The sequence below is a fragment of the Gadus morhua genome, chromosome 16 (genome assembly GCF_902167405.1).
Source record: "Gadus morhua chromosome 16, gadMor3.0, whole genome shotgun sequence".
Lineage (NCBI taxonomy): Eukaryota > Metazoa > Chordata > Actinopteri > Gadiformes > Gadidae > Gadus > Gadus morhua.
Genome location: NC_044063.1, coordinates 3,682,850 through 3,698,880, shown reverse-complemented (window position 1 = coordinate 3,698,880; position 16,031 = coordinate 3,682,850). Strand labels below are relative to the sequence as shown.

General features: G+C 45.5%; 2 protein-coding genes across 3 annotated transcripts; one reads left to right on the top strand and one right to left on the bottom strand.

Moving 5' to 3' along the window:
* The first annotated feature begins 176 nt into the window (after window positions 1–176).
* Window positions 177–11,048, top strand: bckdha (branched chain keto acid dehydrogenase E1 subunit alpha). The gene is made up of 8 exons (XM_030380183.1): window positions 177–499; window positions 3,849–4,022; window positions 5,343–5,429; window positions 5,706–5,814; window positions 6,753–6,914; window positions 8,075–8,281; window positions 9,342–9,483; window positions 10,181–11,048. The coding sequence occupies exons 1-8, from the start codon at window positions 389–391 to the stop codon at window positions 10,521–10,523; spliced, it is 1,335 nt and encodes a 444-aa protein (XP_030236043.1). The 5' UTR covers window positions 177–388; the 3' UTR covers window positions 10,524–11,048.
* b3gnt2l (UDP-GlcNAc:betaGal beta-1,3-N-acetylglucosaminyltransferase 2, like) lies at window positions 11,041–14,623 on the bottom strand. Of its 2 annotated transcripts, none has more exons than XM_030380185.1 (2): window positions 14,510–14,623; window positions 11,041–12,984 (listed from the first exon to the last, which is right to left on the bottom strand). In XM_030380185.1, exon 2 carries the CDS (start codon window positions 12,977–12,979, stop codon window positions 11,678–11,680), a length of 1,302 nt encoding a protein of 433 aa, XP_030236045.1. In that variant the 5' UTR covers window positions 12,980–12,984; window positions 14,510–14,623; the 3' UTR covers window positions 11,041–11,677. The 2 variants fall into 2 exon arrangements, with proteins under 2 accessions (XP_030236045.1, XP_030236044.1); XM_030380184.1 differs by having other exon boundaries at window positions 11,041–13,072; window positions 14,510–14,608.
* Window positions 14,624–16,031: the final 1,408 nt, after the last annotated feature.

Here is a 16,031-nt window from a genome sequence, read left to right as displayed (position 1 = left end):
AGATAGATAGAAAGAAAGAAAAGAAAGAAAAAATAAAGAAAGAATGAAAGAAAGAAGGGAAGAAAGGGAGCTATCTGGATAAATGGATGGATAAAAAATAGGAACATGAGAAATCATTTTAGTTAACGTTGAAAGCCCATTGTTGTGCTTGAATAAAGTGCCGATGCTCTACTAATCAGATTATGAATGGGACGCGGCCCATCCCAGAACCAGTCGAAGCCACATCGCTGACCTACAAAGTGATAGCGTTAATATTTTGATAATAGAGAGGTGTGAGCTCGGTGCACTGTATGGTTAATCTGTAGAAGTGCACAAAGTAAACAACCTAGTGTTCACCTTTGCTCTTGACATCTTTATTTAGTATTATTAAGTTATCCAGGGAGGGCAGATGGCGGCGATGAGAAGTGTGAAGCTCTCTGGGGTCTGTTCCCAAGCAGTGAGACAGATGACAGGGATGAACGCATGCCGGTTGCTTCAACAACGGAGCTTCAGGGTTCATGTGAGTACCAATGAGCAATAATGATGTCCAGTAAGGTTAGATTGCTGCCTGACCAGCTAGCTGGCAGTTAGCATATCCAACCTTATAGCTTCACTGGCTAACCAGCTTCAACATGCTAGACCTGTATGGCATCCTTACTCCAGCGAACCAACTCGTAATGTGTGTTTTATAGACACGGTGTCATCATACAAACACATTCATCTCACCTTAATCTGACCTTAATCTCAGATTTTCCGAGTTTATTTAAGCAAAAAATGACTTTATCCTAAACAGCCACCCTATTGGTCGAACCCAGGGGAGTGTTGACACCTTACCCGGAAATGGTGGAAATTATTGGTATTAAACAGTGTAATGGATTGTATTTCATGTTTTATTCTTCTGCTCAGCTGATTGATGTAAAGTCCTTTTTCATCAACTTTGAAAAGCTTTGGCTTCTTTCTTGACCACTTTGAGTTGTGGCATTGCTGCTTCGATGCAACGGAGGATGCTGGAGTTCCAGGAAAGCATTTCTACTCTCTTTCCCATCACTTCTGGTTTGGAAGGTTTATTCCACTCAAATACTACTTTCTGTCAAGCTGCTTATAGCTTTCGCAATACGACTTTCTGTCTTCAAAGTCAATGTCAAAGTCAAAGTGTCATTTGTGCAGAAAGGGTCATTCTTTACATTATTTTCTTCTTTTCGACGTGGAAAGCAAACAATACGTACGAGGCATAGTAGATTAAAAATATGTGGCAATAAGTGCCACATAATAAAATGTACTTAATAAATAGTAAATAGAATAAAAATAAACAAAAGAACACTTTCAACAGTTCCAAAGAATATAAACAACAGAAAAAAAGTTCAAAGCAGTTTTGTAATACAATGAGGAAGCATTGAATTCAGTCTAAAGTTGAATGTGCTGCTGAATATATCCATACATTAAGATAATGTACATTGAATGTACTGATTTGTCATATTGTATAGCATTGCTATGCCATGTGTGAAAGGGTGCAAGACGGCAATCTTCCAAAATGTAGGGGCGTTTGTGAATTGTGAAAACCACTCGCAGTTCCTGAAAGGTGTCTCAGTAATTTACTGGGATCTATGTGTGAAAGGGGCTATGGTTTCACTTTCATCCCATCATAGCACCCCTCAACCAAAGCCTCCTCTGCACACCTCCACTGGTCACTGGTCAATCCACCCCCTTCACACCGCCATGCTCCATCCCTCCACGGGCCACCACATCCACCCTCTTAATCCCGCCCCCCCCCCCCCCCCCCCCCCCATTCACCTCTTCATCCATTCATCCACCTCAAACCTTCCCTCCACCCAAATCACACCTTCACTCCTCCATCCCTCCGCCATAGCCATCCACCCCTTCACATTCATTATACATTTACATTTTACATTTAGGGCATTTAGCAGACGCTTTTATCCAAAGCGACTTACAATAAGTACATTTGTCATAAGAAGTGCATCAATATATCGCTGTCGGTACAGAAAGGATGTTCATAGAACCAAGTGCAACTACCACAATCGCTAGGCTAACCAATTCCACGTGTTACAGGTGATAGCAGCTACTGCAGTTGCTACAGTTAAGTACTATAATACAATACAATACAATACAATGTACAATACAATACAATACAATACATTGTATAATACAATACAATACAGTGTACAATGGTGGCCAGAAGGGGGAGGGTGGCTATGGAGTGTCGAGGTGGACTCTGAACAGGTGAGTCTTGAGTCCTTTTCGGAAGATAGTGAGCGACTCTGCGGTCCTGAGAGCGGCGGGGAGCTCGTTCCACCACTGAGGTCCCAAAACCGGGAAAAGTTGTGACTTTGCTGAACGGCCTTTGCTAGCTCTTAGCGATGGCGGTTCCATTATATTCTCCGTCTTAAGAATAGTATTGTACATGGACGTGTACAATTAAAATGGGACAGCTGAGAAGGGGACAATGGATCTGTGTCCCTCCTCAAGCGTCTTTTGGATTTAGTTTTTGCTAAAGAACTTGGAGCGAACCATCTACCGGCGGACCTTGACAAACTGTATCAACGGCCGACCTGACTCACCTTAACTTTGACACTTAAAACAATCGACCAGGCGCTGAAACCTCTTTTTGCTGAATTGGAGGAGATTATGTCCACCATTGAGTCCCACACCCAACAGTTGTCAGATATGGACACAGTGATGACGGATCACCGTGACCGGATTGTAGCCCAGAGCGAAAACTGCTCTCGACTGCAGTCAGGCAACAAACCGCTTAAGGTGCAATAATCGGCGGGTGGTATGTTTCCCGGGAAAGTTGGAAGGGGGAGACCCTTTGGTGGGGTGACTTCGTGGGATCCCGGGCGTTAGCTTCCTCGGACCCACAGCAGAGCGTGACGCATTGGCCCACTGTGGATGGAGATACCGCTGCCATGCTTGGTCATTATCATATTGTTTTGTTTTTATCCTCTTTTAACTTCCTGTTATTCTCTTCTGACTATCTGTTAGTAGCCTATAGGTTTATCACCGCAAATTGTATCGTTATTTCCCCACTAGAGGGCGCCAGATGTGTATCATTAGTCTACTGTGCTTATGCCTAAAAAAAAATAAAAATGTATGAGCTTTAAAAAAAAAACGTACAATTCTCTCGTTTTTAAATAAAAACAACCTACCTATCATTCGCTGCCGCTGAAAAAAAAAAAAAAAAAAAAAATTAATTCCCTACCTACCAACTGACAACCAACAGGAACCAAACATTTTTTTTTTTAGGCCTCACATGTACTTTTATTATTTCTCATCACGTGTTTTATAGGTTCATTAATAATCGTTTCAATATACAGCTGTATATTTCAGAGCCTCCCTGATTAATAGAGAGTAAGGTTTTCTGTTGAAATGCATCAGAAATCCAACAACATATTAACCTGCAGTCTTTATCATTCAACCAATGAAATTGGTTGTGGGGGGCAGATGGGGTTAATATGAAAATTTGTATTAGTGTTCTTTAAACATATTATTGGTCTACTGACTTGTTTTGTCTATTTGTTTGCTGCATTTCCATGTTCTCTTCTCCTAATCGCCATAATAAGCCTAAATGGCTTATTATGGAGTAAATAGATTTTTTGGTCTGTGTACCTGTATTCGATTTTTGTCTTGGAATGTGAAAGCTTTGGTACGTGATCGCTTTCTAATCTCAAAGACTTGCCTAGTAAAATAAAGGTTGAATAAAAAAATAATCCTGAATTGATTTGGATCTGATAATATTAGTTTGTCTGTGCTTGCAGGTATCGTGAACAAGCAGTCCTTTGATTCAATACGTTTGTTAGGATAAGTCGTGTGTCTAATGTCGTTATGTATGCTTTACCTATGTCCCTTTGCAGGGGGTGCGCCGGCAGCAGACCTTTGACCCCACAGACAAGCCTCAGTTCCCCGGAGCCTCTGCTGAGTTTATAGACCGTCTGGAGTTCATCCAGCCGAACGTCATCTCGGGGATCCCCATTTACCGGGTGATGGACCGGCAGGGACAGATCATCAACCCCTCAGAGGACCCGCAGGTATGACGGGGCCACTTCAACCCGTTTCCCGTGCACAGTGTGGTGGACCACACCCTGGACTCCTTCCCTCTTGTAGTAGTGTGTCGAGGAAGAATGTAGCAAATCCGGTTCAATATTGTATGAACACATTCATTACGGATATGGCATGTCTTTTGTTTTGGTATCTTGCCACTTGCTTTTAGGAAATTCCAAAATGGCCTGCCGAACATTTGTTCTATTTAATGCACGTAGCTCTATTGTTTGTTTTACCACCAGTAACGTCACAGTCATTTCTTTGTTCAACCTAGCGATTGTTGGTACTTGCACTTGGTAGTATAAACATCTTTACTGTACCGACAGCGGCATATTGTTTCACTTCTTCTGACGAATTATCATAAAGGCTTTATAATAGAATATATTTATATTATATCTATTTATTTAGATTATAGGGTTAGGGTTAAGCAAAGAGCTAACCGGAAATAAGTTTAAATGATGTATTAACTGTTTCATTAACATTCTTGATCTGGCATTGACATGGGTGATGACAAATATGTTTACTAATTGTTTCCTGTGATTCAGTGTAGGCCTATTTTACCAAGTATACAACCATATAGCACATAAGCTATCACTTTAAAACTTGCAGATCTTCCTTGTTTATGATTTGGAGAGGTCAATGTCGGCGACAGTCTATGGCGACATTTTTCGATGGACGATAGTCTTTCAGTTTGACTACTTCAGCCCATGCAACTGTTAATCCACACTAGCGTGTACTTTTCATTTATACTTGAGTAGGATTACTTCAAGGAGTTTTTCACACACGGAAACGACTTGTGAAAGATCTGAACGAAGATGATGAATTTATTAAACGGAGCCAAAACGACAATTAAACTGATGTACACTATAAAAGTCAAGTAGGCAAAGGAAGCTTACAGTGTCTACCATACCTAAGATTAAAAAAAGGGGGCTATGTCTGTTACATTTTTATCGAAATATTGGAGATCACCGTTACCGCCCAGACTAAACTCGGTAGTGCTCTGTGTGTTAACAAGCTGTCGTATATTTTCATAAAGGAAGACAATGCATATCCGTCGGCTCCACAAATTAAGAATAACTCATATAATGCGAACTAACTAAGAACCCTTAGATAATGAGCAAACAATGGTATCCATATCTGACAAAGAAACATCCTGTTCATTTATAACTCACTATTAAAGAAATCTGTGATCGGTATCGGATGTTCTGATCACAGATTGAAATGCATCCCCGTCTTCCATCAGACCAATCCTGTGGTCCTCCTCTGTGCGGATTCGCCACATTGTGACCCTTTATTCCAACCCTCAGCTTTCCAAAGAGACCGTGCGGAATTTCTACCAGAAAATGACTCTCCTCAACACCATGGATCGGATTCTGTATGAATCTCAGAGACAGGCAAGTCAAGGGCCCAAATCATAGACTCTTTGAATTAGAGTGGAAAGGTTCCGGGTTTGATCCCCCGTGTCCACAGTCTAACCTGTAGGCATCCATGAGCGAGCAAGATCACCTCTACCTGCTCTTAATTAATGATCTTAAAATGCACTGCAAGTCAGTTATTGTGACTAAATAGTATAGTTCAGTATAGTAAATCATATTAAGCTGTGTTACCCACCAGGGCGGTAGTAGGACAAAGACAGCGGTTGTTGTTTGTTAACGGTCCGACTGCTGCAGGGTCGAATCTCGTTCTACATGACCAACTACGGAGAGGAGGGGACCCACATCGGCAGCGCGGCGGCCCTGGAGCCTAGTGACCTGGTGTTTGGACAGTACAGAGAAGCAGGTAAGCTTCAGGGTCTGGGGAAATGTTTACCCTTCATTCTGTTCCTCAGTTCAAAACAAACAATGTCAAATAACCTCCTCCGTAATGCAAGCAAAAATTACAATTGCCGTTGTCAAGGGTAATGAAGACCAGTATACGTGTGCTGTTCTGTAGTGTTGATGGTGGATATCATATGAAGACCAGTATACGTGTGCTGTTCTGCAGTGTTGATGGTGGATATCATATGACGACCCATCATTGAACCCTGTACTCTTAAGTAGGCTGGCTGTCCTTGTCAGCTCGCAGGCTTCTTCACTGATACACCTTCATTTACAAAGCAACTACGGGAGTACCCCCTTCCTATCTCTGCACCTACGTCACTTTTAAATCAAATTCATCATACAGTTTGCGCTCTCTGGACTTCTTATCCACCTCAGTCCCCAGAACTCGTACTGAGTTTGGAAAGAGGTCCTTCATGTACTTTGCTCCCTCCGCCTGGAACACTCTTCAAGGAACACGCAAATTGCAGGAACTCATCACTATGAATGATTTTAAAACTCGACTCGCATGTCTTCTAATGGCAAATCTTTGAGTTTGTCAATGTTTCACTGTATAGTATTTTATCATTTCCTCAGAATTGTTCTTCTTCACCCACTGGAATGTATTTATCTCTTCCTTTTTTTTCATGTCTGTGCTTTCTATTTATGTTTCTTATATTCATTCATTTTAACTGCTGCCATTATGGCCAGGCCTTGCTCGAAAAAGAGGTCATTTTGCCTGGTAAAATAAAGGTTAAGAATACATGAACTGTTCTGTAGTGTTGAGGGTGAATATGATATGACGACCAGTAAACACGTACTGTTCTGCTCTGTTGATGGTGAATATCATATGACGACCAGTAAACACGTACTGTTCTGTACTGTGGATGGTGAGTTGTTGACGGCTCTGTGGTCCGGTAGGCGTGCTGCTGTACCGTGGCTTCCCCCTGGACTCCTTCATGGCCCAGTGCTACGCCAACGCAGATGACCTGGGGAAGGGACGCCAGATGCCGGTCCACTACGGCAGCAAGGACCTCCACTTTGTCACCATCTCCTCCCCGCTCGCCACCCAGATACCCCAGGGTGAGCGGTCTGTTCGGGAGTCGACGCGGGATCGATTCCCTCTCATATAAGCTGTTCACCCAAACCCTCGGGAATTGGTGTTCAATTCCCTTTTTGTATCGGGAGTTGATCGATTTAAATAAGGCAAAGCAGTACTTCCGAGCAAGCCTGTACTTGTATAAGGGTTTGATATCGATTCGTTTTAACTAGAGCTGTCAGTTAAACGCGTCATTAACGGCGTTAACGCAAACCAATTTTAACGGCGTTAAAAAAAATATCGCGCGATTAAAGCAATTGTTTTATTTAAAAAAAAAAATAAAAAAAAAACATTTTTTTTTTTCTTTGGCTCAAAACAAAGAAGCAGTAGCCTGACTGCTATGTTCAAATGACATTTGTTCAAAGCAGTCGTTTAATTGCACTATAGGCTCTTTTTTTGTATCGTCCTGTTTTGATCAGTATATGCCAATGTTGTTATCAATAAAAAATCATTTGCACAAGGCAAGCCGATGCACTTCACCATGTTGATAAGATAATTACAATGAGAAGAATTATGGGACAAAAAAATCAAGGGATATTTAGCATAGAAAAATAATTTGCGATTAATCGTGAGTTAACTATGACATTAATGCGATTAATCACGATTAAATATTTTAATCGCTTGACAGCTCTAGTTTTAACTAACTATATCACTGTGTATAACTACCGGTAAAGTGTACTTCTTACACACGGGTCATTGCAAAAACAAACGCATCGATCAAATTTGAACAAATTTGTAAAAGGAGAAGCCACTTAACTGGTTTTCTTAACATGAGTTGTTTTGGGGAACTACAAAACAGCAGGGAGGGATAATTATGTTAACAAACAGAATGGTCAGAATAGCAAACAGTTAAAAGAACCACAAGAACATTATTCACAACTATTTGCATTGGCTGTAAAGCCTAACATTGTTTGAGGTAAATGTGGATGTTAATGGATCTTTCAGGATGTCGGTCATGGTGTGTTGAGCCAATTAAGATTGAGGGATTGATCAAGTCTATCCTCCTCGCGGGCTCCGCAGCCCGGCCACCATTGACCTCATGGAGACTACGAGCATAACCGTCGTCTCTGTGAGCGTATAGAAACTGACCCCGTGCATGGCCGATGGACGTGTTGACCTAACGGGGCGTGTGTTGTGTTAACAGCGGCCGGCTCGGCCTACGCTCTGAAGCGAGAGAACCTGAACCGCGCGGTCATCTGCTACTTCGGCGAGGGCGCGGCCAGCGAGGGGGACGCCCACGCCGGCTTCAACTTCTCCGCCACCCTGGAGTGCCCGCTCATCTTCTTCTGCAGGAACAACGGCTACGCCATCTCCACGCCCACCAACGAGCAGTACCGCGGCGACGGCATCGGTGAGAGAGACGGGCAACGCTGATGTCCCACGGACGTGGATATCAAAGTCGGTTAAGACGAGCTGGTCAGCCTATGGAGATTTAAAAGATGGCTGGTGGGACAGACTTGTTCTACTCTATTAAGATAACAAGAGGGAAGTTTACGAAGAACAACCACAAATATACAGATTCCTTTTAGAGGATCAGAACCTTCCTACACACCAATATCGGCTTCAATTCTGAATGTATGCCTGCATACTCGCTTCAGTAATTCTCTTTGGATATAAAAAAAGTCTGCCATACTAGCAAATTCAGGTCGTAGCTTCGTTCAGCCAATCCCATGATTGGCTACGCTCGCTGGCTCAGTGGGACCCGAGTGAACGTCTAGGTTCCACCAGGGAGCCACCATGGAGACACACCTCACTGGGTGCGGGGGTAGCAGGTCTGAGGGGAGAGAAATGTTGACGGTTTGCCGACCAGCTGCCCTGCCAATACAGCTGTGAGGAAAAACTAAAGACAGTGATGAGTGAAGCGTGATTAATACATTCTTTAATGAATCTCTTTGTTAGTCAGTTTTCAGGTATGGCTCTGGCCGCTGGCCACCTCGTCAGCGCACATGGAAACGTTTAAACAAGCCCAACATAGCTAAACGGACTCATTAATAAAGGGATTCATCTTTAATGTTTTCATAACTGAGCTGCTGCTCTCACCTCATCGATTCAGGGGAAGGCACGGCAGCTGAAGTTGTGACGGACGGTCTTCCTTCCTTCCTTCCTTATTATTATTATTAATGTTAAACTCAATGATTGATATGAGTTTGGGGTTTTGAATAAAAGCCCTGGGGAGGTAGTCGGTCATAAATTAGAGGCCGCCCCTACACCCTGCCAATCAAAGTGACGCCAATCTAATCGGCTGTTACATTATAGCCATTCACTTTAATAAACTTGTATTGAACTGGAATTAAGGGAGAAATCTGCATGTGAATGTTTGATCTCACCCTAATTCTGGTTAGTGTTTTAAATGCAACGCTGATGCGCCGATACCAGCCTTTGAGCCATCTTCTCCGGTGTGTGCGTTTCAGCCGCACGCGGGCCCGGCTACGGCATGATGTCCATCCGCGTGGACGGCAACGACGTGTTTGCCGTCTACAACGCCACGAAGGAGGCCCGGCGCCGGGCAGTGGCAGAGAACCAGCCCTTCCTCATCGAGGCCATGACCTACAGGTTAGTCGGAGGACCAGGTGACATGGAGGAAGGGCTGAATGCTTTTATAGGAGCAGGACGGGACGGGCTGAAGGAAAGGCTATGAACGGAGAGGAAGGCGAGATTAGATGGCAGAAGAGGAAAGGATTGGAGATGAGTGGAGACCCGACCAGTAGTGTGATTACTTTTTTTTTTTTTTTTTATATATGTACTTATTTGCTGTGAGAGAGAATAATTAAGCTAAGCTTTGATTAAGCTAATTAAGCTAATAATTAAGAGAATAATAATTATGTTAGTTCAGACGTTATTTTGGATCACTGCAACTTATTTTAAATAAATGCTGTGGGCAACATTAGCAACATTTCCTGTTTCAGTTAGTCAGCTACGCACCGCAAGCTTGAGACGTCTCGAGGTAGCAACGATACTGTAGGTTGTTTTTTTTTGTACATTGCTTGAGGAACTGGTTTTAAGCTTGGTATCATGTTCCTAGTGAACTTGCATTTCCCTAAATGGTCAGTTCCCTTGAACTGAGTCAACAATCAGTTCAGCCATGGCTGCAATGAAGTCTGCGTGTTTGTTGAATTTGAACAATATAACGATTCATAGTTGCTGACTCATTCAACCTGTTCTCAAAACTGTCCCAACTCCCAAGTGTTGGGCATTATGACAGCGAGATTAACTCCCCCCCCCCCCCCCCCCCCCCCCCTCCTCCATCCAGGATCGGCCACCACAGCACCAGTGACGACAGCTCGGCCTACCGCTCGGTGGACGAGGTCAACTACTGGGACAAGCAGGACCACCCCATCTCCCGCCTGCGCCACTACATGACGGAGCGAGGCTGGTGGGGCGAGGACGACGAGCGCTCCTGGAGGAAGGAGTCCCGCAAGATGGTGATGGAGGCCTTCGAGAAGGCCGAGAAGCGCCACAAGCCCCGGCCCGACCTGCTCTTCACCGACGTCTACAAGGAGATGACGCCCAACCTGACCAAGCAGCGCGACAGCATGTGGAAACACGTGAAGCAGTACAAGGAGCACTACCCGCTGGAGGCGTACGAGAAGTAACACACCCGCACGCAGGGCTGGCCCGGCGGGAGGCCGTGCGACGCCCCTCCTGAGTCTAACCCCCCCCCCCGGTGGGAGAGAGAGAGAGGGTTGGTGGGTTTGGTATGTTTAGAGTTCTAGTTTTGATAAGACTTCACTGTATCCTCTCTACGGAGAGAAGGGGTGGTGTGTGTGTGTGTGGGTACCTTCACGATGTATTCCAGCTCTAGATTTTGTGCCTTATGTTACAGTGACTTTGAAGGTTACCAACCTTCTTCCTATAGTACCTTTTTTCCATTCATCAATCTGTTGTACACCATATTATACTACATTACCCTAGAAATGTACAAACTGAGCAATAAATACTACAACCATGAACTATAACCTAGTTGTTCCTAGAGGAACAGTGCTTTCCCCCCCCCCTTATAGAAACTATCAACCTTATTTCTGTTACAACACATCCTTGAGTGTCTGGTCTTCAGTGTAATAAGTTAACGAAACATGTTTGTCTGTTTGAAACGCTAATAAAAAAATAATGGAAGATTCCAGCATTCTTTTTATTTGACAATAAGTTTCACACAACCCTGATGGAAGTAAAGGTAATAGACTTGCTTAAATAACTTCAACTTTCCCAGCAACGGCCCTTTCACAGCTGGTTTAAGTTTTTATCTGTAAAGGCTGAACGGGTCTGGTTCAAACTGCAAGAAAAGGGAAACCTTTTCTAACCTTGACGATTTTGTAAGTGTATATGGATCTACTTGTTATCAGTTAACCATAGACCTTCAGCCTTTGTAAAGGCAGCATCCTGCTATAAAGTCCTGGGAGTGTACATCCCGTTGTAATGTTTAAAGTAAACCTCTGTGATGCAGAGGCTTTTCCAACGGGCATAAATAATGAGTCTTTGCAAGCCATTTCAAATCGATCCATCCGCCAATGACGTCGGCAGTGGGAGTGTCCCCCCCAGTTGCATGTTGAATCGACCCAGCCCCAGCCCAACAGGTGGTCAAGTCCACCACGGACGTGTTGTTGGTGAATCCAGCTATCCACCCCCACAACGGGCGATGCGTCAGGGTTGGACGCCGCCCTCTCGCGGTGTCCCGTGGCGAACGACGGTGAGATCTGCCAATCCGCCCTCGCACCACCGTCGCAGAGACTCGTGTCCTCCGCGACGGCGCTCAGCAGGTGAGCGAGGGGCTGTGGATGCCCTTCCAGAGGCGCTTCACCTCGCGCGGCGTGCGCCGGTGGATCACCATGAGCTCCTTGTGAACGCACATGTTCTCCCGGTTGCTCTCCGCCACGTCGAACGTCTGGAAGCCCGGGTGTTTCTCGGGCGCCACGCCCAGCGCGTGGATGCACATGCCCACGTAGACGTCGTCGATGGGGAACAGGGGGATGAGGCTGGACAGCTCGGCCAGGCGCCCCAGCAGGGCCCCCGAGAAGAGGAAGCCGCCGCCGCCGGCGTACGGCGGGTATCCGCCCTCGTAGTACGACGGCGGGATGTAGTACTTGCTCTTGGCGTCCCGGATGGGGCTGGCCGGACTGATCACCTGGCCCACGTAGAGCCGCGACGCCGGCTCCGGCGCCAGCGCCCGCAGGTACTCCAGGATGGCGGGCGTGTTGACAAACACGTCGTCGTCGCCGCTGAAGACGAAGGACGCGTCGCGGCAGTTGCGCCACGTCCACTTGAAAAAGGCGTCGAACTTGAGGGTGAGGTTGAACAGGGACTCGTGGAAGTCCCACTGGAGCACGTCCTGGTGCCGCCGGGCCTCGTACTCCAGCAGCGGGGACAGGTCGGGGTCCACGTTCGACGAGCTGCCGAGCAGGAAGATGGTGCGGACACTCAGCCCGCCCAGGTACACGCCTTCCGTCCCCCAAGTCTCCCGCACCGCTTGCCTCCGCTGGAAGTTGGATGGGGCCGACTTGATGGCCAGCAGGAGGAAGGGACCGCTCCCTTCCGAGGTGCAGTTTTTGGGCTCCCTCAACAGGGGGGGGTTGCGGCAGTGGCACATGCGCAGGAAGTTCTTGTGCAAGTCCGGGTAGGTGTCAAAGTCGTGCACGTTGGTCTTCAGCACCTCGAGGTTCGCCTCCTCGCACTCGTTCCAATCCGCGGGGGGCGTGACGGTGTGGGATCGATCGTGCTGCCTCAGGAAGACATGCAGCAGTCGGCTCCAGTAGGCCGTGTTGTGGGGGAAGAACTTCCGAAAGTCGTCTGACACCGTGACGTTGAGGACCGGGTGCTTGGACGCTGCCGCCAGCTTAGCCAGAGCCGGAGTCGGAGCCTGAGTCGGAGCCAGAGCCAGAGTCTTAGGCCTCCAGACCGGCTTCCCGGGGGGGTCCAGACGAGAAGAGCCGGGAGACAGCGGCTCCTGATCCGCAAAGCGCGCTTCAGCCGTGTCTATCTGCCAGTTGGAGAGGACTAGGACGAGGAACACGGCGCCGAGCAGAACCATGGCCATCAGGGATCGGAGGCGCCTCATCGCTCCTGAGGGAAGGAGGGGAGTCGAAAGGAATTGAAGCCGTTGCACTTTTCCTCTCACTGAAGATTCATGTCACTGGAAGGAAGGTGGCATCTAAAACGTAGTTCCAGGGGACAGCAGAATATTATTTAACAGGCTTATTATAACAAACACCTCATATTCTCCCCCCCCCCCCCCCTCTCTATTAATGCATAACACAGTCTATCTGGCTTTTCTACTCAGTAAAACAATCTAATCCGACAAGCAGAACATAACTAGCTGATTTTCCACTCTAAAGAGGAAGAACCACTCAACCCCTCTCAAGCGTGGATAACCTCTGATTGGCATCTGCTGATTAAGGGCTGATGCAACACTGTCGTCAGGGGTCAAGGGAAGATACGGCCAAACCATGTACCCCTTGTTAGGGCTAGTGAACAGCATGACCGAAGATGACCCTACCTGTTTACTGCAGTAAGATGGCCCCCTTAGGAGCCAGGGCTGCTGGTGGCCCTCATGGGGACCCATGTTGTTTATGATACAGCAGCACAACTAGATCATATCTCCTTTAGACCGCACGAACACGTCTGCTAAGGCTTCTCCCTCTCTGCCTCCACCAGTCTGTCACTGCTAATGTTAGCCGACGAACTTTTTTGCCACATTTCCATTTGCCTGCTTCCCCCATTTCTTGTACATGTCTATTTCCCCTACTTATTTATAGATTTGTATCTCATGTTTTCGGATGTTTCCGTTAGTGGGATGTGGGGTGACTTAGTCGTAATGACCATAAATGTGGCGATCCATCTCAAAATAAACAACCAGCAACATGAACAAAGTGTGACGGGAAGAGAACACAACAGCTCATTATAAGTTAAAAGTGGCTGGTCGAAAACACGTTGTGCTAGTAGTTGTTGTAGTTGACCACGCCATGCCAAAAAATAAAAGGAAAACTACAAAACTACAACTTTACATCCATAACCTTGAGGTGATGCCTGTTTGAGTTGTAAATAATGCAACCAAATCAAAGTCTTGCTTCATAGGGTGGGGGAGATATAATTGAGTAGGTGTAGTTCAAGGTTTACATGTAATGATTAATGCCTTTCCACAAAAACAAATAATGAATATTTGTCCTCCCTTAAGACTAACAAGGCTTTCCCATAACGTTATCTGATGGATGATTAACTGGATGAAGTAAACCCCACAGCTTCCGCTCTCGTGCTTAATTAGACAGGAACTCTTAGTTAGAAAACAATTTAAAATCAGTCGAGAACCTCATGTGAAGTCCTGAGAGTAAGCCCCCTTGACATGATCAACGCGAAAACGCTGTGCGCTAGCGCTTCTATCAACAACCCCTCCATTCATATGATAAGAGGCAAAGCGCAGCGCAGGTCGGACCGACCACGTATTAATATAATTATTGTATTTAACTAATTGATAGTAGCCTAGTCTTTTTGCGCCGTACCTCGACGTTATAAAGCGGCAAGCATCCTTAGCTCTTAACCCTAATTGTAAAAAAAAGCTGTATAAAAGGTAAATAAGTAGCACGTACTGTACCTTGCTTGTCGCTATACGCCACACGTCACGCACTGCCGGAGAGAAACCCCAAATAACATTATTGAGTCAACCCAAGTGCTGACAAAACATGCTCCCCGCCCCCCATCGACCTGTCACAATAGTCCCTCCCTTCCTCAGAGACTCCATCCGTACAGGTGAGACTCACTTTAATTTCGAAAATACCAACTCGTGTTTCCAGAGTTTGGGTTGTTTCAACAGTAATTTACATTTTTACCTTTTGAAACCCAGCAATACAACCACGTATTGTATTATGACGACTTTTCTCGCTAACTCTATACTATATATACCAGAGTACTTCAACAGGGGGTCCGCGACCCCTAGGGGGTCCGCGGAGGTACTACAGAGGGGTCGCGAAAGTTTTGGTTGATTAGACTTTTTTATATATATATATTCCCCCGCAATTTTTTCCACAAATTGAAATGTCTTTAAATACACATTAACATTAATCCAACACAATAGCCGCGTTTACATGGACTATTTTGATCCGATTTCGAATCGGAATAGATCTCTTCCTATCATGCAAATGTAGGCTACTATATTTACCCTCACCAACTGTCTCACAAACATCAAAACCTGGATGGACAACAACTTCCTCAAACTCAACGCCAATAAAACTGAAATTATCATCTTAGGCCCAAAAACCATCATCCCCACCTCCCAGAACTTCTCACTTTGCATCGATTGTCACTCCCTCCCCCCGGTAAGAAACCTCGGCGTCATCATGGACCCCACGATCTCCTTCAAGTCACACATAAACAGCGTCAGGAAAACAACCTTCTTCCACCTCCGCAACATTACACGTCTTCATCCTCAGCTGCCGAAACAATTATCCACGCCTTCATCACTTGCAGACTCCACTATTGCAATAGAATTATGTATGGCCTCCCCGCCACTATTCTTCAAAAATTGCAATATGTTCAAAACTAACTCCCCCTCCAGAGAACAGATTAGGCTACTCCCATCCTCCGTCAACTTCATTGGCTTCCAATAAAACAACGCATCAATTTCGAGATTCTCCCCACCAGCTACAAAGCGCTTAACAACTTTGCACCCTCGTTCATAACAGATCTCCTCCATCGCCACTCGCCGCCTACGCTCCGCTGATGCCAACCTTCTCACCTCCATCATTAAGACCAAGTATCGCGGTCAGAGCCTTCGCCATCGCCGCCCCTACCTTCTGGAACTCCCTCCCTCTGGCCATTCGAAACTCTGATACACTCTGTTCATTCAAAAGTCAACTTAAAACCTATCTCTTCAGGACCACCTACAACATTTGACAAATCGTCCTCCGCCATCTTACACTCTCTTAATGTGTTGCCTATTGTTGTGGTGTTGTTTATTTATTTTTCTCTTTTGTTTGATAGTCTGTATTGTCTGTATGTAGCTATTCCTTTCTTATTTGTAAAGCGTCTTTGAGTACGTAGAAGAGCGCTATAAAAAACGGATCAATAATAATAATAATAATTATTATATATATGCCATTTATAAAAGTGGTAAGTGT